This window comes from Lemur catta, chromosome 2 (genome assembly GCF_020740605.2).
Source record: "Lemur catta isolate mLemCat1 chromosome 2, mLemCat1.pri, whole genome shotgun sequence".
NCBI lineage: Eukaryota > Metazoa > Chordata > Mammalia > Primates > Lemuridae > Lemur > Lemur catta.
The window spans coordinates 25135767-25163720 of record NC_059129.1 but is presented as its reverse complement, the minus strand read 5'-3'; the positions used below and the strand labels follow the sequence as shown (position 1 = coordinate 25163720).

The 27954-nt window shown below is 39.6% G+C and overlaps 2 protein-coding genes across 2 annotated transcripts in view; one reads left to right on the top strand and one right to left on the bottom strand.

Moving 5' to 3' along the window:
* The first annotated feature begins 376 nt into the window (after positions 1–376).
* On the top strand, positions 377–27463 carry LOC123631588 (cytochrome P450 3A4-like). The gene is made up of 13 exons (XM_045541377.1): positions 377–608; positions 4794–4887; positions 6472–6524; positions 8104–8203; positions 9982–10095; positions 10358–10446; positions 11744–11892; positions 16869–16996; positions 18036–18102; positions 20200–20360; positions 21795–22021; positions 24643–24805; positions 27088–27463. The coding sequence occupies exons 1-13, from the start codon at positions 538–540 to the stop codon at positions 27181–27183; spliced, it is 1512 nt and encodes a 503-aa protein (XP_045397333.1). The 5' UTR covers positions 377–537; the 3' UTR covers positions 27184–27463.
* The window catches only part of ZSCAN25 (zinc finger and SCAN domain containing 25), a 72096-nt gene continuing 61328 nt past the window's right edge, over positions 17187–27954 (bottom strand). Inside the window, exons 7-9 of the transcript XR_006733193.1 lie at positions 20510–20578; positions 20307–20375; positions 17187–18405 (exon numbers count right to left, since the gene is read on the bottom strand). The gene's annotated coding sequence lies outside the window, so the exon portion shown is untranslated. The remainder of the gene's footprint in view (positions 18406–20306; positions 20376–20509; positions 20579–27954) is intronic.

Here is a 27954-nt window from a genome sequence, read left to right as displayed (position 1 = left end):
GGGAAGACTGTAAGAGAAGGGTTTGATTTTCTGGGTTTGAAGTATGAGTAGGAGTCAGAGGCAGTGTAGGTGGAGGAAACCATGTGGGTAAAGATCTGCAGGTGTAGCTTCTTTGGATGCATTACTCATATTTCAAAAAGTAGGCAGCCCTGGAAACAAGGGCAGATTAGAGGAGATTTAAAGTCAATAGCTTTATAGAGCTTATGATATGAACCTTTGGACATAGTGATAACTCTGATTGAGTTTCTATGATTTCCTACAGAATATGAACTCTAACGAGGTCAACATGGGTGTGTCTGTGATTTTTTGCAAACTGCCAAGGTGGAGAGGGCCCCTCTGACTGCAGGTGGAGCACAGGTGGCCGTGCTATTGGCTCCAGCTCTGGCCCTTCCTCCTTTCTCAGCACAAAAACATTCCAGCCAGCCTCACTGATCACCTCTGGGCTGGGAAGGGAAGCTCCACATACCAGGCCCACCAAAGAGCAGCACACAGCTGAGAGAACAACTCAGAGAAGAGAACTAAAGAAGGAAAGTGGAGATGGACCTCATCCCAGACTTCGCCCTGGAAACCTCGGTTCTCCTGGCTACCAGCCTGCTGCTCCTATATCTGTGAGTATCTGTCCAGGCTCCACTGTTCTGTAACTTTAGATGTGGGGTACAATCTGGCCCCCGTTTCTCTTAGCTGTTTTGAAGATCAAAGGAAATAATTGAGGGGAACTTGCTTAAATGTTGGAAGCCACAAAAACATGTGGTTGTTGATCTTATGGAGATCTGTGGAAGGAATAAATTAAACTCCCCCTACACCATCCATCTCTCAAGTTCTCTACCAAGGAGTGTTTAGTGACAGCATTTGGTCCTGGGGCTGATTTCTGATTAACCATGAGTTTGGACCTAGACTAATCAACCAGAATTCAGCAGAGACAGATTACAAACAACTGGGCACTGTGTGCTTGGGATCTTCACTCCCTTCCCAAGCTCTGGGGATTGTAGGCACAGGCGGGGGTGGCTTGGTGATTTTCTCTTTAACTTCCTCTTCCGTGTTCTGTGTCTACTGTGTACAGGGATTGTTCCCTGTAAACCTGGGTGGCTCCAGCTCCCCTGCCTTCCACCCCAATCATGATTTACACAGGACCATGGGGTAACCCACACTTCACGGGAGGCTCTCCCTTGCCTTGTACCTTGTTTCTGTGCCATCCCCCAGAACTCTTCTTGCTCCTGTAATGCAACTCCTCCACCTAGTAATATGTAGAATTCTTTACCTCTAAATGGTGAATATTTAGAACAGAGGAGATCTGGAGGAAATCTTGAAGTTTTATTCTTTCCTTTCACCTTTTTCTTCTAGTGTCCAGGAGGTTAGCATTAGTATAGAGCTTTATTTTTTCCCTGATATTAATCTGCAAGAGGCCTGAAAAGGCAAGAGCCACAAAATCCAATTGAGATTATCTTAATCTGTCAGTCTAAAGTAGTATGTGAGACTGTGAGCCAGTGAGGATATAAAAGGCACCCAGGGAGCAGGCAGGATGAATTGAGAGAATATTTCTCATCCCTCAGGGCCCAACCTCCAGAGACACTTATGGGTCCTGGCCCCCATTAGAGATACTTCATGGAAGATGGGTGGGCATCTCACCTGCTTAAAGCCTAAGCACAGGGACACTATCTGTGTCACTCTGTCTGTGGTGTCTCTGGTAGTGAACCTATTGTAGACATTCAGGCAGCCTGGAAAACAATACCTTAGGTCTAGAAGACATTGGTGCAACTCAGGAGTCAGTGGCTATAACATAGACAATGCCCTATTTATGGAAACATAATTAAACACAAGAGAAATGATTGGGTTTTTCTCTTAGCTTCCATTGTACCAAAAGGAGCATTACCAAAACAGAGGAGAGCTAGAAAGAAACTAAGAAATTCACCCAGCCCATCCTCTGCTTTATAGGGTCCCATGTGAGTTTAGAAACTACACTAGATCTTTCCCTGGGGGCCAATGCTGTTGACAAGTTACCTTCATTGCATGGCCTCACTTGAGAGTTGATGTATCACATTGAAGTCCAGAAACAGATTAGTTTAATGGGTTTGCCACAGTGACAATAAAAAAGAAAAGAAATGGAGTGGAAATGACCAAGCCCACCCTGGTTTTGGCAGTTGGTGCACATACTTCTACTAATTCTTCTAAGAGAAGTATCCAAGTGGGCCTAGCTGAGCTGCCTCTGCTAGTCCTTCAGATACACATACTTTCATGCCAGTTTTCAGTTTTATTTTATCACATATTATAAGATTTACTGGATTTGTATAGAATATTTGGAAACTATACTAGCCTAAAGGCTAGTAAAGAAGAGGAAATAAGATCTAATTCAATTATCTGGCACATTTTGGAGTTATTTATGTCATGTAACATAATGCATCTTATGCTATCAAGAAGAAAGCACCTGTTGTAGACATTGGCCTAGGCAAAAAAAAAATTATGAAGAAGACCCCAAAGGCAATCACAGCAACAACAAAAATAAATAAATGGGACCTGATTAAATTAAAAGGCTTCTGCACAGCTAAGGAAACTACCATGAGAGCAAACAGACAAGCTGCAGAATGGGACAAAATATTTGCATGCTACACATCCAATAAAGGGCTGATAACTAGAATCTATATAGAACTCAGGGAAATCAGCAAGAAAAAAATCAAACAACTCTAGCAAAGAGTGGGAAAAGGACATGAACAGAAACTTTTCAAAAGAAGATAGACTAATGGCCAAAAAACATATGAAAAAATGCTCAGCATCTCTAATCACCAGGGAAATGCAAATCAAAACCACAATGAGACATCACTTATCTCCAGTGAGAATGGCCTTTATCAAAAAGTCCCAAACCTATAAATGTTGGCATGGATGAGGAGAGATAGGAACACTCATACACTGCTGGTGGGACTGCAAACTAGTACAACCTCTGTGGAACGTAATATGGAGATACCTCAAAGAGCTACAAGTAGAACTGCCATTTGATAAAGCAATCCCATCATTGGGTATCTACCCAAAAGAATAAAAGACATTCTATAAAAAAGACATCTACACTAGAATGTTTATAGCAGCACAATTCACGATTGTGAAGATGTGGAAACATACCAAGTGCCCATCAATACATGAGTGGATTAATAAAATGTGGTATATGTACACCATAGAGTTCTATACAGCCGCAAAAAACAGTGGTGGTCTAGCACCTCTTGTATTATCCTGGATAGAGCTACAACCCATTCTACTAACTAAAGTATCACAAGAATGGAAAAACAAGCACCACATGTACTCACCATCAAATTGTTATTAACTGATCAACACTTAAGTGCACATATAGTAATAACATTCATTGGGTGTCAGGCATCTGGCAGGGGGAAGGAGGGGATGGGTATATACATACCTAATGAGTGCGGTACACACTGTCCGGGGGATGGATACACTTGAAGCTCTGACTCAGGTGGGACAAAGGCAATATATGTAACCTAAACATTTGTACCATGGTACTATGCTGAAATAAAAAAAAAAAAATTTAAAAAAAGAAGAAGGAAGCTGAAATTTGGAAGGCCCTTCTCTTTCAGCTAAAAGCACTTGTGGGAAATGTGGAACCATTTATACACATACTTTTCAGGCACACTTTCCTCATTTGCCTATATAGGGCCAATCTTGTGGGCCTAGAAACTTCATGGTTAGCTCTGTGCCTGGAAGCCACTTTCCTCAGCCTCTCTACTTTCTACCATCTGAAAACACTCAGTAGCACCACAGTGGGAAGGTCTGCAGGGATCCAGAACCACCAGTTGGAGGAGGCCATACATGACACACCAGTGATGTCTGCACCAGCGTTAATGGATTTTCCGACAGAGGGAGTTGATGTGTAGAGGCAGTAAAATGACTGCTTTGCAATTGGCCACCTTGGGAAACATGAGTGTGCCTGGCACTGTGCTTCTCAGGGATCACACATTGAAGGACCACATTCCACAACGGGAGGAAGAGCTTGGATATGGATTCTGTAGTCATTGGTTCCTCTGCAGAGTGTCATTCTGGGAACATACAGGTCAACCATCCTTCCCTATAGTGCAAATTAACCAGATCATCATACCACAGACACTTGGGTATAGATAAAAAGTGCTCACTTTTCTACAAGTCCAATGGAATCCTTGAATACTGTTGTCATTCTATAAAAATAGGAACACTGTGACTCCTCTAAGACTTCCTTCTGAAGGTAGTTTTATCAAGGGCCAGATCTTAAAACAGGGTCAGATTTTAGAAGGCAGGGAAAGCATAAGACTCAGAGCACACCACAGGAACAGTGTTACCATAGGCTTTTGGTAACCCTCTGTGATTGAGCGCATGCACTTATACAAAATTACATCATTGAAGCAGAAGAAAAAGAAATATGTACATGTTTTCTACTGAGAACAAGAATTTCCAAATCATAGAAGAGTTAATTTACCAAACGGACATAAGAGAATGTAATGGCCTGGAAGAATTCCAGTCTGAACCACTCAAGGAGCATTCACTTTGGGGGACATTTATAAAGTATTCATTCCAGGATTTCAACCCTGAAGATTTCAGCTCCTTTTAGCTGATCATTCTGACTTTGGGTGGGTCTCATGCAGGAGGCAGGAAAGAAGATGGTGGGTGAATGTAGCTATTGCTGTTGGAGTTGCAGTTATTCAGTATTGCCTAGGCATGACTTCTCTGTCTTGGCTACTGCAGTTCCTTAGTCAGTAACAGGACAGCTCCCATATCTATAAAACCAAAATCCCTGTTACTTGGCTTTCTCTTTCACTTTATAGATATGAGACTCATTCACATGGACTTTTTAAGAAGCTGGGAATTCCTGGGCCCACATCTCTGCCTATTGTGGGAAATGTTCTGTCTTACCACAAGGTGGGTTTTTTTTTTAACTCTCTCTTTTGCTTCTTATGGCTGGAAACACCAGCTTATTCCATTGGTAAAAATGCTCCTGGTAAAGAAGAAGTTCTGAGGCTTTACACTTCAGAAATGATGTGTAGACCCCACCCAGACTATAGCCAGGTTCACCCCGGGGCTCTGTTGTCTATTCTCGGGAGCCTCAGGTTTGGCTCAGCTGAACAGCCCGGATCTCTGGCAGATCAGGACTTAATGTTCAGGGCTTGATGTTCAGACTTTGCAAGCAAAGTCTTTTTGCCTAGTGCATATTCACAGGAAAGTACAGTCATACTTAGTATTAGGGGAAATGCAGGAAGGGGGATCCCCAGTAGTGGCTCATTAAGTTGTGTGCACCAAATTCAAACTTTCTTCTTTAGCAAGAGCAATTGAGCAGCCTTGTTTTGCTTCTTCCTGCACAGCTTGGAAGCTTCAGTTTATGAGACAAGTGTTGCATTCATCGGGTAATTTGCACCTACTTGAATTCTCTCAAGAACTGCTAAATTCCCTCTGTGAATTTTGGCGAAGCCATTGTGGCTAATTCTTCACTCAGGGCCTGGCCCCTGTACATAAAGTCATCAGCTCACATCCATGAGGCAAGCAGCAAAGCCTGTGGGCAGGCTGATCTCTGGCCCCGATTTCCTTTCCCACATACCTCAGGCTTCTTTCTCAGGTTCTAATTCTCCCAACTCAGGCATTTCTTGCCTAATTACTGCCTAAGATTCCATATTTTTCCCTCTGTAAAAGCAATAATATCCTGTTCACCTTGCTAAGATCAGCGCTTTACTAGGTGTATCCCAAAATCCATATTGATGGAAACTTCTTTTGCATTGTTAAAATATCACAACTGAAACATAGCACCAGGAAGATTTGTTTTTAAGCTTCAGAAGTGAAGACTTGGAGCAAGTATGGTAATTTGTCCTATGTGAAGAAGCTGTGTTTCCTCATCTTTTCCATTTTGAATTGGACAACAGGAAACGAGCCCATTTTGTCATTTCCTGAGTCACTCCCTACTCATTTTCTCACTCAACAACATGTCTTAGGCTGATAAAAATCTGTAGAACAAAAGAGATCCCTGATGTCTCTAACTTCCCAGTTCCACTAGAATTCTAGAGAAAGCTCATGAGATAAATGAAAAGGATGCTGAAGGAGATGAAAGAATGTGAATCCCCCTAGACATTTGCTCACTCTTCCTCAGCCTCAGTTTCCTCACATGTCCATGGAGGTGATCATTCAGAGGGTTATGAGATGTTAGAAAGAATACATGCATGTGCAAAACACTTCAGAAATACGGGGAGTTATTTAGTATTCATAAACAAGGGTAAGTTAATCTGTATCTACAATATTTGGAGAAAATTCAAGAGTGACATGAAATCATCTCTTCCAATTATCTCCTCTATTTCCCCTCATTTCCCTGAAACAGCTCTGAACAAAAGGTTTCCTCTAACTTCCTGTGAAACACAGTAAGCCTAATTTCTTCAGGTTCTACTCTTTTTTGCCCCAATTAGAGTCAGGGTTCAGTATATTTAAAATAACAATTGAATTTTATTTTGTTTCTCCTCCCAGGGAATTTGGAAATTTGATGAAGAATGTTATAAAAAGTATGGGGCAATGTGGGGGTGAGTATTGTGGAAACTTCCATTGGATACACTTGCTGCTATGATGATGAATCCCACATATGAAGGACAATCTCAGCCCTGAGGCTCTTGGGATGAAGCTGTTGTCAAGCACGCTAACAGAGAAAGGCTCTCTGGAAGAAAAAGATATTCATTTGGGAGTAAAGTATTGCAATGGAAATGCACATGCTGTATCAAACTATGTGCCTATTCAGGGAAGTAAAGGAAGAAAAAGGTTGTTAAAGGGAAAAATGATCAGGATAACATAACTATTTTGAAATCATTATCCATATCTGCAAAGATCAATAACAAGGGGAAACCAGTCTGAGGTTGGGCAGGCAGTTACTAGGCAGATGTCCTCTCTGAAGTACTTTTGCTCTAACAATACTGTGCTCTTTGTGCAAGGTGTGGTTTTTGTAGAGTATTTTGTGACAGTTTTCTTTTTAGGCATGCAAGCATGAGCATGCTCTCTTCATCGCCTTCCCAGGATCTGTCAGGTGTTATTTATTTTTATAACTTCAGTGTGACTCCATTTTGGTTCTGACAACTTTCACACTCTCTATTGAAAAGCTTTTGGAGGCTTATCCTACCAAGAATTCCATAGGTCACCAGGTGCTGAAGTGTGCAATCTCAGTGAAGCTGAAAACATTGTAGCTGACCAGTTTTCTCCAGGTTTGATGGACCAGGGATTCCCAGCATCAGTTTCAGTCCAGTGTCTGGCTTTTCACCTCTTCTCCTTTTTTCCTGCCTTAGGTTACCTTCAATTGCATGCAATGCATCATTTCAGACATTCTAATATGTGCTCATAAATGCATGGCATTAACTCCCTCCCACAGCGACTCATTTATAAAGAAAGCCACATTCTTAAATTAAATTTTGGGGTTTAATATGTGCTTTTCAAAGACGACCTGGGAGATAGAGATGAACAGATTGGGAAATCATTTATAATCTGCTTTTTTCCCCCCTTTCTCTGCAAGTGTGAGCTTTCTTTTGTGTTGTTTTTTAAATTTAAGTGAAGACTTTTCAAGAGAAGTATATACCAGTTTTTTTTTTTTTTGTCTACTCCATTCTATTGACTTTGAAGAAGAGATACAGAATATATTAAACCACTGTATTCCCAGTGCGTTAATGGGCTTTATGATTTTGAGGGTGGCTTCATGCAACTGCTACAGCTGTTCCCTTTTCAAAGCTGCTGGGGGCTTAGTGAGAGACACAGAAAGTGGTGAAATCCTGAGTACACTACAAGCAAGTTGTAGAAGGTTTCACCTCTTCCTTCCTACCTCATAACAAAGATTTCCCGTTATTTCTAACCATGATCTGTAGAAGAGCTATTTTGTATTTAAATGTGTCTTCCCCAGTTGAGCCACATTTCCCTTCATTCTATGAAGATTCCAGTGGCTTCTGTGGTCAGAACCTTGCTGTGTGTCCTACTATAATTTGATCTATGACCTAATGTTGCTGTGTATTGTACAACTGGGGTATGGATTATGTAATGTCAGGATCAAAGTCTGGATTCCTGGGTGTGGATCCAGCTGCACAATTAGGCTTGTAGAGTTTAATCAGTTCTGTTTTCGTGACACAGGGTGTATGACGGTCGACGGCCTCTGTTGGCTATCACGGATCCCGACATGATCAAAACAGTGCTAGTGAAAGAATGTTATTCTGTCTTCACAAACCGGCGGGTAGGCATCCATGTCTTAACTTTATACCTTTATTTTTTTATTTATTAAACTTTTATTGTGAATTACTGATAGATTCACAGGAAGCTTTCAAAAAAACTTACAGGAGTTTCTATGTCCCCTTCATCCTGTTTCCTCCAATGGTAATATTTTGCAAAGTATACTAGATTTATCTAGTATATTCCTATCACTATAGTTATAGGAAATCGACATTGATACTATCCACAGAGCTTTTTCAGATTTCCTCAGTGTTATGTGTCCTCATTTTTGTGGATGTGTGTGTGTGTGTAGCTCTATGCAAATTTATCACATTCATAGATTTGTTAATGTGATACCAGCGCATTCACAGTACTAGTACCAGTAATGCTAATCACAGATACCAGTGCTACCAACACAATGAAGACACAGAACTCCTCCATCACCATGAGGCTCCCTCCTGCCTTTCTTCTACAGTCATGCTGTGTAGCTTCTCTTTTTCTCTTAACAGGGCCTGTAATCAGAGCAAACTTTCTTTAGCTTTGAGTAGGCCAGTTCATTAATTTTTCCTTTTATATATAGTGCTTTTGGTATCAAATCAGAAAATTCTTCCTCAGCCCTCCTTTATTGTTGTTGCTTTTTCTAAAGGTTAAATAGTTGGATGCTTTACAGTTATGTCCATAATCCATTTTCTGTAAAATTTTTTTTTGTTTATACATTTTCTTTTCTTTCTTTCTTTTTTTTTTTCATTTCAGCTCATCATGAGAGTACAAAATCTCAGGTTATATACATTGTCCATGTCCCGCCCATCCCCCTGAGTCAGAGCCTCAAGCATGTCCATTCTCCAGACAGTGCGCCTGGCACTCACCATGTAGTCATACCTGAGCTTTAGGTCAAGGTCCACTTCTTGTGGCCTATGGCTGTCCAATTTTTCCAACACCATTTTGGAAAGACTGTCCTCCCTCCATTGAATTGCGTTTTGCACATTTGTCAAAAATCAGTTGAGCCTCTTTGTGTGTGTCTATTTATCATTCTCTATTCTGTTCCCTTGATCACTGTGTCTCTCCTTCATCCAGTACCACATTGTCTTGACTGGCATAGCTGTACAGTAAGTCTGAACAGCATGACAATTCATACCTACTACTTTATTTTTTTTCCAGAGGACTTCTACTGATTCCCAAATTAGGAAATAGAGTTCTCTCTTTCTTTTCCCTCTATCCCTGTGAAAAAAAATTAAGAGAAAAGGACTTTCAAGTAATGAGATTATTACTTCAAAATACATTCATAATCTTTTATGTATTAACTACTATTTAAAAAATATTACTACCTAAAGCTATTCCTTTTTCAAGTTGTTCATACTGTGCTATAAGTAAAGACAGAAGTAGTCTCAAGCAAACCACAGTCTGCCAAGGCCACCTGACAAACTGTCACCAGTCCCTTTTTTCTCTGCACAGCCCTGGAGGAGGTACAGATCTTGTTCTCCTCTATTACCCTGGAAGAAAAGGTTCCCCACCAGGGGCTCATTTGCATTTAAAAGGAGACTCAGACTTAGAGGCTGGAAAGGACACCGGGTGGCTGGGTGACCACACACACACACACACACACACACACACACACACACACACACTCAGAGGAGGGTAGGCATTTGGCATAAACCTATAATACACTGAGCACCTAGGATAGGGCCTGCCTCCTGGGTGACACTCATTTAACATTTGTAAAAAAGTGATTGTTTCACAAATTTTTACATCTGTGGAGATCTACAAAACTTATGAAGGACAAAATGTTTTTCATTTGAATTCCAGCCTCTTGGTCCAGTGGGATTTCTGAAAAGTGGCGTCTCTTTATCTGAAGATGAAGAATGGAAGAGAATACGAGCATTGCTATCTCCAACCTTCACCAGTGGAAAACTGAAGGAGGTAAGAAAATACAAGGACTTCTACTTAGAAACCGAAAGTATGAATCTGGGAACGGAGAGAAAGTAACATTATGGGCCCTTTCCAGGAGGTAGTCCACTAAGGTTGAGCTTCCTAAAAATGGCCATTTATCTTGATGTCCAGAAGAGACATCACAAAATTCATTATAAAATATCACTTACTACTCCATGCTAGGGAAAGCCATGTCCTTCTGGGACTTGAGTCTACACATTTAACTATGTGTGCTGTTGTGTTTTGTGCTTAGATGTTCCCCATCGTGAGCCAGTATGCAGATGTGTTGGTGAGAAACCTGAGGCAGGAAGCAGAGAAAGGCAAGACCGTCACCTTGAAAGAGTAAGTAGGAGCACAGTCTCAGTGTTATGAGCTATCATGAAACCCTCTATCTGCCTGCCATGGAGCTGATGTTCCCATGTTAAGTTATTCCAGTGACCAGACAGAAGCAGGGGTGTGGTGTTACAACTCCAATTCGCCACTGGGGGAGAGGGGCAGATTGCATGAGAAGGCAGGCCAGCTGGAAATTGGGAAGGGTCTTCTCTACTGTGCATAGGAGTCATGAGCAATTAATCTGATGAATTCCTCTTTGAATGTTCTTGAAGACAAAATACATAGCTTAGAAAGAAGAAACATGATTGTACCAAAGTTTTGGGCACAGAGGGTATGGAATGGTGGGAGGTCAAGTGGCTTGGTTCCTGTTGGCTGGCAGGGTCAGGGCAGAAGTTTAACAATGGAAAACTTGGGAGAACTTCAATCCTTTCATATTTTCACTGAGGATACCATGAAATACTAAATATTAAAACTTCTGACCACTTCTCCTTCCTTCAATCTCAAAAGAGAGAGGGCCATGTAAAGGCTATGGTTAGAGCAATCCTGTCATTTTATGTCTAAATTGACATATTTCTGAATTATTCAGGAAAGACAGGTGTACACTGAGCCTGTCCTGGGCAGACTGGGGACATGTGGTCACTCACGAATGGGACCTCCCTCAATCAATTTTGGTAGGATCTATTATTTTGTTATCTAATATGTTTTTACCTAGGAACATTCTCAGTTGTTACCTTTTACAGAAATGCTCTTGCCCACAGGCCAACCCCAGATCATAGGAGTTGGGGGAAGTGGGCCTTTCAGGAGCCTTAGCAGAAGAGTGTAGAGGAGAGATGTTCATGGCAACACAGAACAAGCACTAAAGATCAATCAGCTCTTGGCATAGACTCTCTGCTGAGGCAATGTCTCCTTTCTTGAGTACCTAGGAAGAGTTACTAATTCCACTCCTGTCCTGAAGAAGGATAGTTCTTATATCCAGGTTGTCATCCATATTCAACACACTCTCCTGTAGTTTCTCTGACTCTGGGACTCTGTCCCTTGTGACTGAACTCCTAGAGCTCAGGGGTGGATCTAACTTGACTTAATGTCCCCACCACCCCCAGGACAGGGCCAGCTGCATCACTGGCACTTGATAATCACATCATGAGTGAGTGGGATGGGAGATGATCCAGCAGGTAGTTCCGAAAGGCCATGGTTCTTGACATCTCCTGGCAGTTCTCACGGATTTACACACACATCTTGCTGCATGTGTATTAGAAGAATGGTGAAGCAGTGTTAATTTCAATATTCCATGTCTTTCTCTACTCAGCATCTTTGGGGCCTACAGCATGGATGTGATCACGGCCACATCATTTGGAGTGAACATCGATTCCCTCAACAACCCACAAGATCCCTTTGTGGAAAAGACCAAGAAGCTCTTAAAAACTGGTATCTTAGATCCACTCCTTCTGTCAATAAGTATGTGGACTATTATTTCTTTTTCTCTCTCTTTTTTAAAATAACTGCTTTATTGAGATATAATTCAAATACCATATAATTTACACACCTAAAATAGACATTTCAATGGTTGATAGGGCATTCAAACATATGTATAACCATTACCATTGTCAACTTTAGAATATTTTCATCAACTTAGGAACATGTAAATTTTTTTTAATTTTCTTAACATTTTTTCATTTTTTTGTTTTTTATTTTTATTTTTTTATTTCATAATATGATGGGGGTATAAACGTTTAGGTTACATATATTGCCTCAGCACCACCCAAGTCAGAGCTACATGCATGCTTAACACCCAGACAGTGCATACCTTACCCATTAGGTATGAATATACCCATCTCCTTCTCCCCCTCCCACCTGTCTGACACCCAGTGATTATTACTCAATATGTGCACATTAGTGTTGATCAATTAGTACCAATTTGATGGTAAGTATATGTGGTGCTTGTTTTTCCATTTTTGTGACACTTTACTTCAGAGAATGGGCTCCAGCTCCATCCAGGATAATACAAGAGGTATTAGTTCACCATAGTTTTTTGGGGCTGAGTAGTACTCCATGGTATACACATACCACATTTTAGTAATCCACTCATACATTGATGGGCACGTGAGTTGTTTCCACATCTTTGCAATTGTGAGTGGTGCTGCTATACATATTTGAGGGTAGATGTCATTTTTATATAATGTCTTTGTTTCCTTAGGATAGAGTCCAGTAGTGGAATTCCTGGATCAAATAGTAGTTCCAATTTAGTTCTTTGGGGTATCTCTACATTACTTTCTACAGAGGCTGTACTAGTTTTCAGGCCCTCCAGGAGTGTATGAGTGTTCCTATGTCTCCACATCCACGCCAACATTTGTTGTTTTTGGACTTTTTGATAAAAGCCATTCTCACTTGAATTAAGTAATACCTCATTGTGGTTTTGATTTACATTTCTCTGATGATTAGAGATATTGAGCATTTTTTCATATGTTTCTTGGCCATTACTATGTCTTGTTTTGAAAAGTTTCTGTTTATGCCTTTGTCCACTTTTTAATATGGGCGTTTGATTTTTTCTTGCTCATTTCCTGATTTCTATTTAGATTCTCATTATTAGCCCTTTATCAGATGTATACCATGCCAATATTTTCTCCCATTCTGTAGGTTGTCAATTTGATCTAGTGATACCTTCTGTGGCTGTGCAGAAATTTTTAATTGCATAAGTTACTATTTATTTCTTTTTGTTGATGCTGTGATTGCTTTTGAGGTCCTCTTCATAAATTTTTTCCCTAGGCCCATGTGTATAAAGTTTTCCCAATGTTTTCTTCTAGAATTCATATAGTCTCGTGCCTTAGGTTTAAGTTTGTTATCCATCATGACTTGATTTTTGTGAGTTGGGAAAGGTGTGGATCCTGTTTCGGTATTCTACATGGGGCTATCCAATTTTCCCAGCACCATTTATAGAATGGGGATTCTTTTCCCCAATGTGTGTTTTCTCTGCTTTGTCAAACATCAGATGGCTATAATGAGGACGGTTTTATGCCTGGGTTCTCAGTCCTGTTCCAATCCATCTTTGTATCTGTTCTTGTGCCAGTACCATGCTGTTTTGGTGACTATAGCCTGGTAAATTGATGCCCCCCAATTTGTTCTTTTTGCTTAAGGCTAACTTAGTTATATGGGGTCTTCTCTGGTTCCATGTGAAGTGTAGAATTATTTTTTCTAGATCTCTGAAAAATGATATTGGTAGTCTAAAAGTGATTACATGGAATCTGTAGATCACTTGGGGTAGCATAAATATTTTAACAATGTTGATTCTGCCAATCCATGAGCATGGTATGGTTTTCCATCTCTTTACGTCCTCTGCTATTTCCTTCCTCAGTATTATATAGTTCTCCCTGTAGAAGTCTTTCGCCTCCTTAGTTAAATATATTCTTACGTATTTTATTTTCTTTGTTAGTACTGTGAGAGGTATTGAATCTTTGATTTGGTTCTCAGTTTGACTGTTGTTAGCATACATGAATGGTATTGATTTGCTTATATTGATACACTAACCTGAGACTTTCTTGAACTTATTAATCAATTCCAGTAGTCTCTTGGCAGAATCTTTGGGGATGTCTAGACATAAGATTATATCATCAGCAAAAATCAGTAGTTTGACCTCTTCTCCCATGTCAATGTCCTTTATTTCCTTCTCTTGTCTGGCTAAGACTTCCAGCACTATGTTGAATAGAAGTGGCGATAGAGCACACTGTGTCTAGTTCTAGTTCTAAGCAGGAATGCTTTCATTGTTTCCCCATTCAGTATAATGTTGGCTATGGGTTTGTCATACATGACTTTTATCATTTTGAGGTAAATTCCATCTACGCCTATTTTATTAAGTGTTCTTATCATAAAGGGTGCTGAATTTTGTAGAATGCTTTTTCTGCATCTATTCACAAGATCATATTATCTTCACTTTTACTTCTGTTTATGTGGTGAAATACATGTATAGATATGCATATGTTGAACCATCCCTGTATCTCTGGGATGAAGCCCACTTGGTTATGATGAACTATTTTTTTGATGAGCAGCTAAATTTGATTTGCTAGGATTTTATTGAGGATTTTGCAGCAGTATTCATAAGCAATATTGGTCTGTAGTTTTCTTTTTTTGTTGAGTCCTTTCCTGGTTTTGGTATCATGGTGAAGTTGGCTTTGTAAAACATGTTGGGGAGGATTCCTTCCTTCACAATGTTGTAGAATAATTTCTACAGGGTAGGCACCAGTTTTTCTTTGTAAGTCTGGTAGAATTCGGATGTGAAACCATCTGGTCCAGGACGTTTTTTAAAAAGGATTTTATTGTTGCTTCAATTTTGGTACTTGATACTGGTCTATTCAGTTCTATTTCTTCTTTATTGAGCCTAGGGAGGTGGTGTGTTTCTAAGAATTTGTCCATTTCCTCAATATTTTCAAGTTTATGTGTATAGAGACATTTATAGTATTCAGAGATGGTATCTTGTATTTCTGTAGTATCAGTTGTAATTTTTCCATTTTCTTTCCTAATTGAGTTTATTAGAGTCCTTTCTTTTCTGCTTCTGGTTAATCTAGCTAGAGGCATGTCAATGTTATTTATCTTTTCAAAGAACCAGCTTTTTGTTTCATTAATCTTTCACATAGTTTTTTGTAATCAATTTCATTTAATTCTGCTCTGATCTTGGTGATTTCTTTTCTTCTGCAGGATATGAGATTGGTTTTTTCTTCTTTTTCCAGTTCTTTGAGTGAATTCATTAGATTTTTGATTCATATTCACTCTATATTTTGCATGTAGGCATTTAAGGCTGTGAATTTTCCTCTGAGGGCTGCTTTAGCTGTGTCCCACATATTTTGATAAGTTGTTTCCCCTTTATCATTTAGTTCAAAGATTTTTTTATTTCCATCTTACTTTCCCCCTTGACCCAATAATTGTTCAGAAGTAGGTTGTTTAGTTTCCATGACTTTCTAAAAAGATGAGTGTTTCGGTGTGAATTGATTTCTAATTTTATTCCACTGTGGTCTGAGAAGATATACCATATAATTTCTAATTTTTAATTTTGTTGAAACATGTTTTGTGGCCTAGGATGCAGTCATTCTTAGAGAATGTCCGATGACCTGATGAGAAGAATGTATGTTCAGTGGTTTTGGGGTAGAAAGTTCTGTAAATGTCTGTTAGGCCCATTTGACCTGTAATTCTGTTTACATCTACTGTTTCTTTGTTTATTTTCTGTTTGGAAGATCTGTCCTGTTGTCAGCGGGGTGTTGAAGCCTGTAGCTATTACAGTGCTATTATTTATCATTTTGTTTAGATCAAGTAGGATTTGCTTCAGGAATCTGGGTACACCTGTGTTTGGTGTGTAAATATTTAAAATTCTTATGTCTTCTTGTTGAACTGTAAATACCTGTAATTTTACTTACCACCAACCCGTCAACCCCAGCACTCTATGCAACCCCTTATCTATTTTCTGTCTCTCTAGATTTGCCTATCCTGGACACTTCCCACAAATTATTTCAATGATATTTCTCTATTTTTATTCCCTTTTTCATTGCTTTCCTCTTTATACAATTGTGTTAATGTCAGTAATCAATCCCTTCCTTCATTTCTGAAAGTATTCATATAAGTAGTCTCTCCTTTTTTCCTGGTCAATCTAGGTAAAGGTTTGCTAATTTTGATGATATATTCAAAGTACCATCTTTTGGTTTTATTAATTTTTCTCTAGTGCTTTAAGTGTCTATTTCATTATTTTATATGTTAGTTATTATAATTTTTCCTAATGGTCGAATTATGTTTATTTTTTTTCACTACTTTATGGTATAAAGTTAAACTATTGATTTTAGATCTTTCTTTTTTTCTAAATTTAGACATTGAAAGCTATAAATTTCCCTTTGAGCACTGCTTTTCTTATATCCCATGAGTTTGGGCATATCATGGCATCATTCTGATTCATCATAAAACAATTTCTCATTGCTTGTTTGATTTAAACTTTGACCCATTGGTTATGGAGAAGTGCATTATTTAATTTCCACATACTTCTGAGTTTCCCAAATTTCTTTTAGTTATTGATTTCTAGTTTCATCCCATAGTAGAGGAAGGACATAGGATGTATTATTTTTATCACAACTACTATTTCATGAAAAGCACAATTAATTAAAGCAGCAGATCATAGTCTTGTATAAGGGATAAGAGGTCAGGGAATTTAAGCCTTTTGATTTAATCCTCTCACTGAAATTGCAGAAGAGGTCATTGATCTCACAGCTACAGTGGTGGTCCCTAAGTTTGGATGTGCCTTTGCTCAGCCATTGGCCTGGAAGATAAGCAAAGGTCATAGAGGGAATGGCTCATCCTTGAGAACCCTGAAGTCTATTACTTCTCACACTTGCAGAGAAAATTATAATTGCTCCAGGTAAATTTTGTGATTTCATGATGGTTTTCTTTTTTATCCCCTATAGCAATCTTTCCATTCCTTACTCCAATTTTTGAAGCATTAAATATCTCTATCTTTGCAAAAGATGTTACAAACTTTTTTAAAAATTCTGTAAAAAGGATGAAAGAAAGTCGCCTCCAAGATAAACAAAAGGTAAAATCTGGTGGTGGTTACATGAAGAGGTTCACTTTTTGATAATTTGGGAAATTGTCTTCTTATAATTTGGGCATTTATATGTATTTTTTAGAGGAAGACAGAAAAGTAAAGAAGAAAAGAATTCATTTTTATAGGAATGAAGAAGGTAGAGGATGGGAGACAGATATAAGAATGAGACAGACTTTATTTAAAATTAGTATCAGGCACAGTAATTAGTATTACATAGCACAAATGTTGGTGAGAAAATACGTAATCACTTCAATAAATTGTCAAAGGAAAATGATTACTCTTTAACAATGATTTTTCTGCTATTATAATTTCCCAACATAGACTGGTAAGGAATCATTTCAAGTTATTTCTGACATTCTATGAGGAAAGTACTCTCTGGCTACCTGCTTAGTATACCATATGTTAAATATGAGCATGCTCAATGGACATAAGTGGGCCCACATCTTCTCTGAGCTTGGGGCTGCAAGCTGGCTGACCCAGCTTTGGCCTCATGAGGCCTCCAGACCAGGCCAAGGCTGCCTACAGGTCACAGAGGTGGACCTGGGTACCTAGATATCACTGAAGATTGTACAGAGTTCTGGGAGGGTGGAGCACTTGAAAATGCTACCACAGAAAAACTGCGAAGAAGCTCTGAAATTGTCAGAGGATTAATCTATGTGACCATTGGTTCAGAATGAAGGCCTCAGAACAAAAAGAACTTCAGTCCTGAGCAAGCAGGTGTGATACGGAAAGGAGCAGGCAACTCTTAGGCCAGGAAACAGTGTCCAAAAGCCAGAGAAGCAAAGGAACAGGAAGGACACAGACCAAAAACAGTTGCACATGATAGCTGGAATTCTCCCAGGAAAACACCCTCCCCTACTGGGTTTTAGATGGATGTTTTTGTTCACTGATGATTCAGGCAACACCTGTCAGACTCTGGACTTCAGGGGCCCATATTTTCAGAAGGGAGGTTGAGGACTGTACTCCTGATTTACCTCTGACCTCATGAATCACTTTGTGTCACTGAAATTTCTCTTTCTCCTTCCAGCACCGAGTAGATTTCCTTCAGCTGATGATTGACTCCCAGAATTCAAAAGAAACTGAGTCCCATAAAGGTAACCAAGGGGATTTCTGGGGATTCCTTTTGCACAATCCCAGAGGGAGGGGCTTCTTCTGAAAATGTGCAGGGAGCTTACCAGGAAGAATTTCTGCCACACTGCAGAATGATACACATTGAAATATTCAAATGGTAGCTGGATGTACCTTCTAGAAACACACAGGAACAGCCATTTTCAAACCAAGAAGGGCAGCCGTGAACAAGCCAGTCATTCCTGGAAGTCAGCCAGGGGTCTGTGGATCATCTACATCAGAACAAATGCAGGTTCTCAGCCTCCTCCAGATCCACTGAGTCAGAACCTCTGCCAAGAAATTTATATGTAACATCAAATCGGGAGGCACACTGGCCCAGTAAGGGTGATTTTTAACTAGGAATACTTGGTGAAAGTATGCTCACAAGCTCAATCTACTGTAAACATTTACTTTTCCCTTCATAATGAGTAAGTAACCTATGGGGAAACATTGTAGACTATGTAGATATACTATTCCGCCTGACCTTTCACCAACTAGTTTCACCATCGATGGATCGTTCTGACTCAAATTATAATAACTATGATGGTGGCAAAATAAGGATCTTGGTCAGTTTCAAGCTTCAAAAGTTTAACAACCATCTCACAAAAGTCCTGAATATTTAACAATTGTTTCTCTAGAGCAAGGATGGACTTGCTCTAGCACAGTATTGTACACGTGTCTATGCGTACATCTATTCTATCATCTGTCCATCTATTTTCTACCTATCTATCATCAATCTATCTATCCCAATACAACTTTCTGTGATGAAGGAAATAGAATATCATTTCCCTGTTCCATACAGTAACCACTGGACACATGGGGCTATTGGGCACTGAACATGTGGCTACAGCCATTCAAAAAGAATTTTAACATGTATTTAATTTTAATTAATTAAAATGTAAGTTTGAACAGGTACATGTGTCTAGTGGTTATCTCAGTGAACAGCAGAGCTCTAAACTTTGAGATTATACCACAAGTTCAATTCAGTTTCATGGGGTTGATGCTACCTGCATAAAAATTTGATAGTTGAATTTACCCACTGAAGCATCACAGAATTTCACTGGAAAAATCACAACTTTATAGACACTTCTCACACTCATTTTATATTATTTTTAGTAATGAATTACATGGGTGGGCTGGTTTGGGTATATAAAGGACCTAATCCAGTCCCAGTAAAACAGTCCAAACCCTGACTGTGCTCTGCTTCTCTCCAGAGAAAAAAATCAAAGAGGAGGCCAATGTGTAATCATAAAGGCTTATGCTATTTCACTGCCATTCATCAGACTAGGGTCAATCACTACCCTTTCAGCTTTTTGTCTATTTCTGTAGTTTCTGTACATCCTGAGATAGTCCATTTTTAAAAACTGTACCCTAGATCTTCTAGTACCCGATGCCTCTCAAAGGTAAAATCCATGTTTCTCAGGCGCACAAATCACTACGTCTCCTCAATGTTCAGGTACGGATTCTGTAGGTCTAGGTGGGGCTTTAGATTCTGCATTTCTAATAAGCTGCCAGATCCTTTTGATGCTGCTGGTCCATGGACCACACTTGGAATAGCAAGAGTTTATCTGTAGCCAAATATTGTTCCCTTAAGTTCCCTCAACCATGTGTAGAGAAAAGATCCTTCAATTTTCCCTGAAGCCTCAGTATGGCAAATTCTCAAAAATTTTCAAGCTCTATTGTAACTAACATACCTTAAATTTTTCCTGGCACAGAAGCCTACCATATGTTTCACTTACAGCTGAAGTACTTTTATGATCATCCAAGGGACAACCCATAACATTGAGTATGTAAGCCAGAAATGCTCTCTGGAAATAACCCAGATGTGTTGGTGCTGAGGACTGCATAATGAGAGTGGATGGGCCACAATCATATACAGCTCGAGAGAAACTGGGTTGATACAATGTTGCCTTGTTCTGGCTCTATAATATGACATCAGAATGAAAACCACTCCCAGTGTGATTCTGAGTTACTTTTCCACTCTTTTTCCTAGGGATTTGGGAGCTCACTTGGATATTTCTTCCTGTAAACTGTGATCTTCTACATTGTCCTGCTTTCCTAACATATCCTTTCTCTCCTTTCAGTTCTGTCTGACATGGAGATCATAGCCCAGTCAATTATCTTCATTTTTGCTGGCTACGAGACCACTAGCAGTGTTCTTTCCTTCATTATGTATACACTGGCCACTCACCCTGACGTCCAGCAGAAACTGCAGGAAGAGATTGATGCGGCTTTGCCCAATAAGGTGGGTGGATGACACCTGGAGAGGGAGGGAGGAGGTGAAGTCTTAGCAAGAAACCTAAACTTTTGTACCCCCATAATATGTTGAAATTAAAAAAATTAAAAATAAAATAATAATATTAAAAAAACAAACAAACAAGGATGCCTGCTCACCACTTCCTAGAAGGTGTTTTTCCAAATGTGTCAGCCTTAATTTTTTCACAGACACTACTTAGGAAGGCTCTAAAGAGGAAAAGAAAGGGAAAAATATAGTTAATGGACGCTGCTCCCAGAAATACAAGACATTTGTAACAGTGCTGGTCCTCATGCATCTGTGGCATCTATGATCAGTTACAACAATAAGGAAAAAAATCGAGCATACCTTAGTGGCATCTAACTATAAGCACTTATTGCTCACATGTCTGGAGAGATAGCTTAGCAGCCTTTTGTCTGTCTCTTGTCTGACCGTGCCTGGCCTTAGGTGCACTGGGCAGGTGGACCCAGCCTGCCCAACATCTGTTTCATGCTGCAGTCATGGAGCTAGTGGTGAAGAAGCCAAGTAGGAACCAAGGTTTCTGGCTCCTGTGGAATCTCTTAACTTCTACACTATTGCCTCCAACTATAAGACGAAGTGCTAGGGACATATCACCCACACTCTCTTCAGATCTCTGCCCACCTGGGATCCCTTCTGGTGTGAAAAGACCTGGCCTCTGGGGCTGGCAAGGGTGGTCTGACAGTGAGGTGAATACAAAGGGATCTTTTAGAGCTGACAGTCAAGCCCTGAAGCATTAAGTAGTACACTGTATGAGCAAAGGGGGAATGGGGCTGAATGTGGGATTTCTATCCCCTTTATAACTTTTACTAGAATTGAAATTGTGTGCCCTAGGAGCTTCCAATCTTAACCTTCTTTTGCCCTGTTTGGGTTAGAGATAGATTAATTTATCCTCAAATTTTTAACGGGGCTTGTTATACTCTTTCTACCCACATTTTATATATATAATCAAAAGGGTCACCAAGCATGATTTCCAGCTAAACAGCCTTATGTGGAACAGGCGTATCTGCTCTTTACATATTCTTTCCCTTTCCTGGGTGCACATGTGGCCTCGTTTTTGCAAGGTGACATTGACTTTGATACATTGTAGTGAAATGTATGTTCATCCTCCTTTCTTCACCTTTGTTCATGAGAGAACAAAAGGCACTATGTGGTGATGCTCTGGATTTCAGTCCCTGGGTAGGGGATGTCCCCACAGGTCTCCCATATCCGTAACATCTCCACATGTCTAATGGGACATTGAGCAGAACAAGCACTTGATAGTTATTAAAATGCCCTATGGATGTGAAGGTCTTTTGCCAATATCTTTCTTTTGACCCCCTGACACTTCAATAATACTCAATAGACTGCCTTGATAGTTAATTCCATATCTCAATTTATTAAAATATGGGCTTTTTTTCTTCCCAGACACCTGCCACCTATGATGCCCTGGTACAGATGGAGTATCTTGACATGGTGGTGAATGAAACTCTCAGATTATTCCCCATCGCTGCAAGAATTGAGAGGGTCTGTAAGAAAGATGTTGAAATCAAGGGAGTGTTCATTCCCAAAGGGGTAGTGGTGTTCATACCAACTTATGCCCTTCACCGAGACTCAAAGTACTGGCCAGAGCCTGAGGAGTTCCGCCCTGAAAGGTACAAGGCCCCTGGGAAAGGGAGTCCACCTTGAACCAGGGTGGTTCAAGCATATTCTGACATCTCTTAGTGTACATAATAATCATGTGTTGTACAATGATGTTCCTGTAAGTCTTTTTATTTGTACAAATTTCCTATTAAAAAGTATTAATTGTGAAAGTTTATAAACCATAGACTGATAAAAGAAAAACTATAGTCACCCACAGTCAAAACATCATAGGATAAGCCTCAGTAATTATGTGATGTATGCCCTGATACACATTTTTCTATGCTTATGTAGCTTTTTAAAAACTAGAGTGTTACCATGTTTTATTTAGGTTTGAACTGCTTCTTACTTCATTTAAGAGTAAACTATAAACTATCCACTATCTTTTTTAACTATATATTTTTGGTATGGATTTGCCATAATTCATTTCATCCCTGTTTTATTTTAGTATAGGCTTTTTACTCCTTTCAGCTTTTCTGTGAGGTTGCATAGATCTCTCTGAATTGACCACCAACTTTAACAAATATTTCCACATTCCTTTCTGTTCAACATTGGTTGCTGTTTCCTGAAGGGTAATTGTAAAGGAGCAGGGTGAGAACCTAAGAAGTCCTCACCTCTGTTGGGGTAAGCCACTCCATTTAGGACAGAAGAGAGCACAGGTCTTCCTGGTCCTGGCTGTGGCTGCAGTCCTGTGCCAGGTCCCTTGTACTCTCAGTGGTCAGTGACTTCCAAAGCATAGTCACCAGCTCTCTAGACATCTCAGACATTCCAGGCGGCTGCTCTGGGAATACAGCACCAAGACTCCGTGTGGGAACTCTGTAAATAGTTGATGTCTTTTCATTATTCTATTGGTAAGCAAAGTTAAGAATACAGTTTTAGGGCACTGGCTGGTGAGTCAGGGGGCCTGGGATCCAGACTTTTATTGACCCATCACTACAAGCCTGATGATGGCAGGGAGCTTCTCTTGTTGGCCGTGGTGTCCCTTGGGCTAGCATGGAGTCTGCACATATGTGTTGACAGAGTAATCAGAATTCACCAAGTCCTCTGTTTTCTGGAGCAGCAGAATTCTGTGTTTCTTTGAACCTGAACAATTCAACCTCCTCTAACTGCAAAAACAGAAAATCATAGACCACTCACTGTGCTCCCCTTTGATTTATTCTGTCACCAAACAGAGAGTAAGTGTTTACTGAGTGTCAGGAACTGGGCCAGGATTTGAGACATCCAAACATTAAAAAAAAATCTATTAAGGAGGATGTTTCACATATATGCATGTATATTCTATAGAAACAAGTCTATAGACTACTTTTAATCCATCTGCATGTACCTATCACCTGCCATAAAAATGATCAATGTGTGTCAGCTGCCCCATCCACACAGCACCACAATCATCTCCCAAACTCCTGTTATTTTCAAGTAATCACCTTTAAATATTTCAGAATGCTCTCCAAAATATAAGGCCATTATTTAAAACACAACACCACAATGTCATTACCACTTTACCCACAACAACATCTTTTCTTCATATAATAATATAGTGAGGAATCAAGTTGAACAAAATGCAGGTCTAACCTTCAAAGAATTTATAGCCTAGAGGAACAGATAGACAAGGAAAGCTGTGATTTACAGGAGAGTAGCATCAAATGCCCATGTAAATTACCTGACTTAAATTATTCTATATGGCAGAAAGAGAGAGAGAGGGAGATTGAGAGGTAAGGAGGAGGAAGAAAGAAGGGGGGGAGAAGGGGGGGAGGAGAAGGAGGAGGAGAAGAGAAAGAAGAAGAAGAAGACAGGGAAGAGGAGAAGGCAGCAGGAAATTTAGGAAGAAAAGAAAGCAGAGAGGCAAGGAGAAGGAAAATGAAGAAGCCCAATTTAAATAGTGCTAGATATTTTCTCCTGATCTTTCCTCAATGTACATAGGACCAACATAGGTATGATTTGAGGCAGGAAACTACTTTTCCATTAATCATTCTCATTACTTATGCGACTTTTAGAGTGTCAGCACATCACAAACAGGAATATAATTTTAGTAGTTAGAGGCAAGTTTTTTTTTTTTTTTTTGAGACAGAGTCTCGCTCTGTTGTCTGGGCTAGAGTGAGTGCCGTGGCGTCAGCCTAGCTCACAGCAACCTCAAACTTCTGGGCTTAAGCGATCCTCCTGCCTCAGCCTCCCGAGTCGCTGGGACTACAGGCATGCTCCACCATGCCCGGCTAATTTTTTCTATATATTTTTAGTTGGCCAGATAATTTCTTTCTATTTTTAGTAGAGATGGGGTCTCGCTCTTGCCCAGGCTGGTCTCGAACTCCTGACCTCGAGCGAACCACCCGCCTAGGCCTCCCAGAGTGCTAGGATTACAGGCGTGAGCCACTGCACCCGGCCTTAGAGGTAAGTTTTTAAAACAGTACTCATCTCATCTCAACAAAATGGACAGCTCCTATAGGATAAGGAGAATGGAGAGGATTTATAGCTTAAAATTTTCATAGCAAAATAACCATAGCAGGATTGCCATGACTAAACCATCAAAGTATTTTGTTTACCACTGCTTGTGAGGACAGGAAGTCTAAGTCAGAACTCCTAACATGTAGTCTTTGTGGTTTTTCTCTCATTAACTTTTTTTTATCTACTATTGTGGACCCAGGTTCAGCAAGAAGAACAAGGACAACATAGATCCTTATGTATACCTGCCCTTTGGAAACGGGCCCCGAAACTGCATTGGCATGAGGTTTGCTCTCATGAACATGAAACTTGCTCTTGTCAAAATACTGCAGAACTTCTCCTTCCAACCTTGTAAAGAAACACAGGTCAGTAAACTTTCTGTATAAATAATGTTTTATTGGGAATTTTGTTTACTGTGGAGTCTATATTTAAAAAAATAATATGTTCATCTTTTTAGTAATTTATTTTGGGGGGCAAATAATATATTTGGAGCCATCAATGATCTTTAAGGGTGCTTCAGTTCTGCAGTTCAAAATATGGCTTTATAACGACCAAACTATCTTTCTTTATAGATCATCTAAAGTCAATGCAGATTAGTATGACATACGTATGTCCAGTCTCTATAACATAGCCAAATATCAGTGGAAAGACAAATAAAATTTCAAAAAATAATAATAATTATGTCAAATCTATTTCAACTTGAGCAAGAGTTAAATTCAGTGTCTTATCAATGGGAAAGATAAGGAAGTGTTTTGCACAATCACACAGCACAGCGAATAACTCATCCTGACTTTTGAGGGCTGCTTTCCTCCACACAAACTTACAGAAGCTCTCTCGTGACAGTGTTTCTCAACCACTGGCACCACATTGGAATCACCAGGGAGCTTTAAAAAATCAATCTGCCTTGGGTCATCTCAGAAATTCTAAAATAATTGACCCAGAATGTGGCTCTAAAAGTTCCCCTATTGGTTCTCATTCGAAACCAAGTTGGAAAATCACTGATTTAAGGCACTTCTGCCAGATATGAAGGGTCCCACAGACTAGGGCCATCCTGAATGTTTGAATTCACCCTTTAGGTGCCCTGCTCCATACCAGGTTGGCTCCTTTTCAACCAATTAATAACTCCATAAATATTCTTTCCAGTCTCCTCCTCTTTCTGTACTCATCTTTCAATTGTTAGTTCAAACTCCAAATCCCTCCAAAGAATCTTCCCTACCTAATCCAGGATCCACTCTCTGCTCTGTTTTTGGTTACTGCAGGATGTTATCACCACCTAATTTTATACCTTTGTCATTAATCATCCAGTTCTGTTCTCTATATTTTCTCAGTATCTAAGAATACCTTTGCCACTCCCTTAACTGTATCACCTCATTTTATTGCTTTCATAAAATCAGAATGGTGTCTTGATGAAGACATCATCCACTGTGAATGTTCAGTAAATGTTTAAGGAGTGATTTGCAGTTTACTTGGATGTCATGGATACAAACTTTAAGCTTTTTAATTTTAAAATTTAACAAATGACATTTGTGTCTGTGTGTCCATCTGTCTTTCTGCAATGAAAATATGTTTATTCATTTGAAATTAAAAATAATTAGGTGTTGCAGTTAGAGAAATATTTGGGTATTTCATGTGAAGACCTTCAAGAACAATTGTCATTAATTCATATGAACCAAGGCACTATAAGTCTTATTTCTAGACTCATGCATTCCATATGCAACTCCTCCCCTAATGTAGGCTTTTAGCATGGGAGAGGATGAGGATGGAAATAGTTCCATCTTATTTGTGGGTTTAGGGCAGCTGTGTAGCTGTCCAATAAGTGTGTACAGATAGGAGGCTCAGGTCCGAGAGAAAGCTGGCTACTGTCATGCCTGGGATGGGGAAGATACTCCCAGGCAAGCTCCCAGCCATCTACAGGCTGGCATTTCTCAATGTCCATGACAATTTGTTTGCCCTGCAGTTAACTAAGATCAGAAGGTTACTCTGTTAGTGGCTCCCTCATCATGGAAAGAGCGACTCAGTGAGAATTGTGCCCAAAGTATTAATCAAAATGCTGTAGAACATGAGGAGTTCCCCTTTTGCATTACATTTGAAAAAACTGGAGTAGATATTAGAAAACAAAAGCATAACCTTTCTAAAGGCAACTTCCCATCATTATACTTCATGGTTTCACTTGAGAGGAGTTACTGGATTGATTAGAATTCAAAGACTGCCCATGTGATTAAAGTGTATAATACCTACTCAGGATAACTTTGCAAAATTAAACATATACAAAATGACCTTTACATGGCTGTTCAAAAATAGTTTGCTGTAATGCCTAAGAATTTGGAATAAATTTTTAAGCCTCATTCATTTTACATAAAATTTGATTTAAAAAAACTCAAGCCAATATGAGTTTGTCTCAAACCTGGCACAAAACAGGCGCTCAATAAATATTGTATTAAATGATGGCTGGAAGAATGCTTTCAGTATCCAGTCTTCACACAACTTATAGAATAAGTATATAGAATCCAAGACACATGATGCTAAAAGTAGCTTTTATAATTTTGCAAAGCATTATTGTCCTTAATGTGTCTTTTCTGCTTTGCTTCTATCTTTTCTTCATGTGCTTCATTTATTGCTTCTCAATATGTTTGTTTAACTGTTGCAGATCCCAATGAAATTAAGCCGAATGGGATTGCTTCAACCAGAAAAACCTATTGTTCTAAAGGTTGAGTCAAGAGATGGGACCGAAAGTCGAGCCTGATTTTCCCTAAGGACTTCTGCTTTGTTCTTCTAGAAACATCTAAGAACACCAGAGACTCCAATTTACATTGTAAATAAAATGCAGAAATGAATAAGAGCTTAACCTAGGACACTTGGTGAATCACTGGGAAGTCTGTACATTCATTGTGCTCTCTCAGTGTCTTTGGAAGAGTGTATATTGTGTGATATAAAGGAGGTGACTAAACCGAAGCTATGTATGTGAATTCCAATTCTCTGGTCTTCATAGGACAATCTCCACCCACTCCCAGTTAGTACCATGGACTCCCTCTCCACTCTCATAAGAAAATAAATATTTCTCAACAGTTTTATCAAGAATTGTTTGATGAGGTTTTCCAGATACAACATCATATCATCAGCGAAGAGTGAGAGTCTGATCTTTTCTGTCCCTATTTGGACACCCTTGATTCTGCTCTCTTGCCTGATAGCTCTCGCAGGGACTTCCAATACTATGTTGAAAAGTAATGGGGACAGTGGGCAGCCTTGTCTGGTTCCAGTTCTAAGTGGGAATGCTTTCAATTTTTCCCCGTTCAGTATGATGTTGGCTGTGGGTTTGTCATATATGGCTTGTATCATTTTTAGGTAGGTCCCGTTTCTGCCTATTTTGTTAAGCGTTCTTATCATAAAAGGGTGTTGAATTTTGTCAAATGCTTTTTCTGCATCTATTTAGAGGATCATATGGTCTTTATAGAGAGAACTATGAAACACTAAGGAAGGAAATTGCAGAACACGTAAATACGTGGAAAACCATACC